The sequence below is a fragment of the Pundamilia nyererei genome, unplaced genomic scaffold (genome assembly GCF_000239375.1).
Source record: "Pundamilia nyererei isolate P.nyererei 1_Seehausen unplaced genomic scaffold, PunNye1.0 scaffold00012, whole genome shotgun sequence".
Taxonomy (NCBI): Eukaryota; Metazoa; Chordata; class Actinopteri; order Cichliformes; family Cichlidae; genus Pundamilia; species Pundamilia nyererei.
The window spans coordinates 3516309-3517861 of NW_005187413.1; the positions used below are offsets into that span (position 1 = coordinate 3516309).

At 43.6% G+C, this 1553-nt stretch overlaps 1 protein-coding gene across 1 annotated transcript in view; it reads right to left on the minus strand.

Moving 5' to 3' along the window:
- The window catches only part of grm2b (glutamate receptor, metabotropic 2b), a 23181-nt gene extending 21634 nt beyond the window's left edge, over positions 1 to 1547 (minus strand). The window contains exon 1 of the mRNA XM_005724513.1: positions 987 to 1547. Within this exon, the coding sequence (XP_005724570.1) occupies positions 987 to 1496 (510 nt within the window). The 5' untranslated portion in view covers positions 1497 to 1547. The remainder of the gene's footprint in view (positions 1 to 986) is intronic.
- Between the last annotated feature and the right edge of the window lie 6 nt (positions 1548 to 1553).

Sequence of the window (1553 nt, forward strand, 5' to 3'; positions counted from 1 at the left end):
GTCAGATGAACTGCCTCTAGCAACCTTTCATACATGTGTGAAAGGTCAGTTTTCCTTGCAAGGCAGAAATGAAGTTGCTGACAAAGTGATTGATGTGTCTGTGAATGTTGATGCTTCAGACAAAATAATCTCAGTAAATTCTTACTCCAGCCAAAGAGAAACCTCTTCTACTGAAGGCTCAATTCTACAGCTTGTGAAAAGTGGAGATGCAAGGATTCTTTTAGCAACTTCAACATGTGAATGAGCATCCACCCCCATGTAACACAATGCATGCTCACAAAATAAATAACTGGAATAATATTGTGAATTAACAAGTTTTTTTTTAAAGGCGTACAAGTGTTAAGTTGCAAAATATTTGCTCTTGAAATAACAAATTACTTGATTACAGACGCAGACAAAACGCAATCAACTGAAAAGACTACATATACACTTACACACTTAAAGAAACATTAGGACTTTGTTTTGGTGAGAGCCCCATAGACAAAGAAGATAATTACCAGAGGCAAAACTTCCGCTCATTGCTGAAATAGATCACTTATTGTGTTTGGGGTGTCAGTGCCTTTTGGATTCATGCTGATAACTGACACAGACAATGCCTTGCTCTGTAGCTAATTTTGACAGATCATCCAGGAAGTCTGTGGTCCAATTTTGCTAACTGTAATTCTAAAAATATAATTGCATGCGTTAGATGGGGACCAATAAGCAAGTATTTCTGTTTCTGCAATGGACCCATGCAGTTTATGGATGCACCTTGCTAACCATGCTTGCTAGCATAGACTGATAACTTAGCACCTCAACCCCTCATCCCAGATGAGGTCAGTACAAGACGTAGAAAACCCACATGATGTACCATAGCTATACCATATGGTATACTATTTATCTTAGTATAGTGGCATGGCAATTTTGCATGTGTCACAGTTTTCAGTAAAGGCATGCAAGTGCAACTGATACACTAAACAAAGGTTAATATACATTTGCACACTCACCTGAATTGAAACATCACTGTAAGATCCTCCGATAACCCCTGAGATGGCCAGTGGAACCTCATTTTGAATTGGTCTCGAGCCGTCTGGGCAGATGAAACCTGGGTCGTGCACCTTAGTGAGGGATGCTCTTACAAAATCTAGCGACTGCTCCAGAGCATAAGTGTCTTTCGAGCAGGTGTCCAGGATGTGAGCCCCCAGCTGGAGACCAGGAAGGATGCGATCGCTGGAGTTAATCTCATCAAGTGCCAGCAGCATGGCTTCCAGTCTCTGGATCCCTCTCCCCTCGTTGATCTTACCACAGTCTTCCATTCCATCGCCTTTTTCGTGCACCGGGAACAGGCCTCCAATCACCAAGTCCCCATCGACGATGATCTCACGTTTGGCTGAAGCGGGCGGTCTGGAAATACTAGGCAGGACTCCTGGTATCAGCAGCTCGAGAAGGAACACATGGAGAGGCCAGTAATGTGCAGAATTGGCCTGCGACTTGGGGCAGAGCACTGCACTCAGCATGGCAGGACCAGGTAGCTTGATTTAGCAGGTTGAAGTGGAGAGCAGAAGAGGTTCACA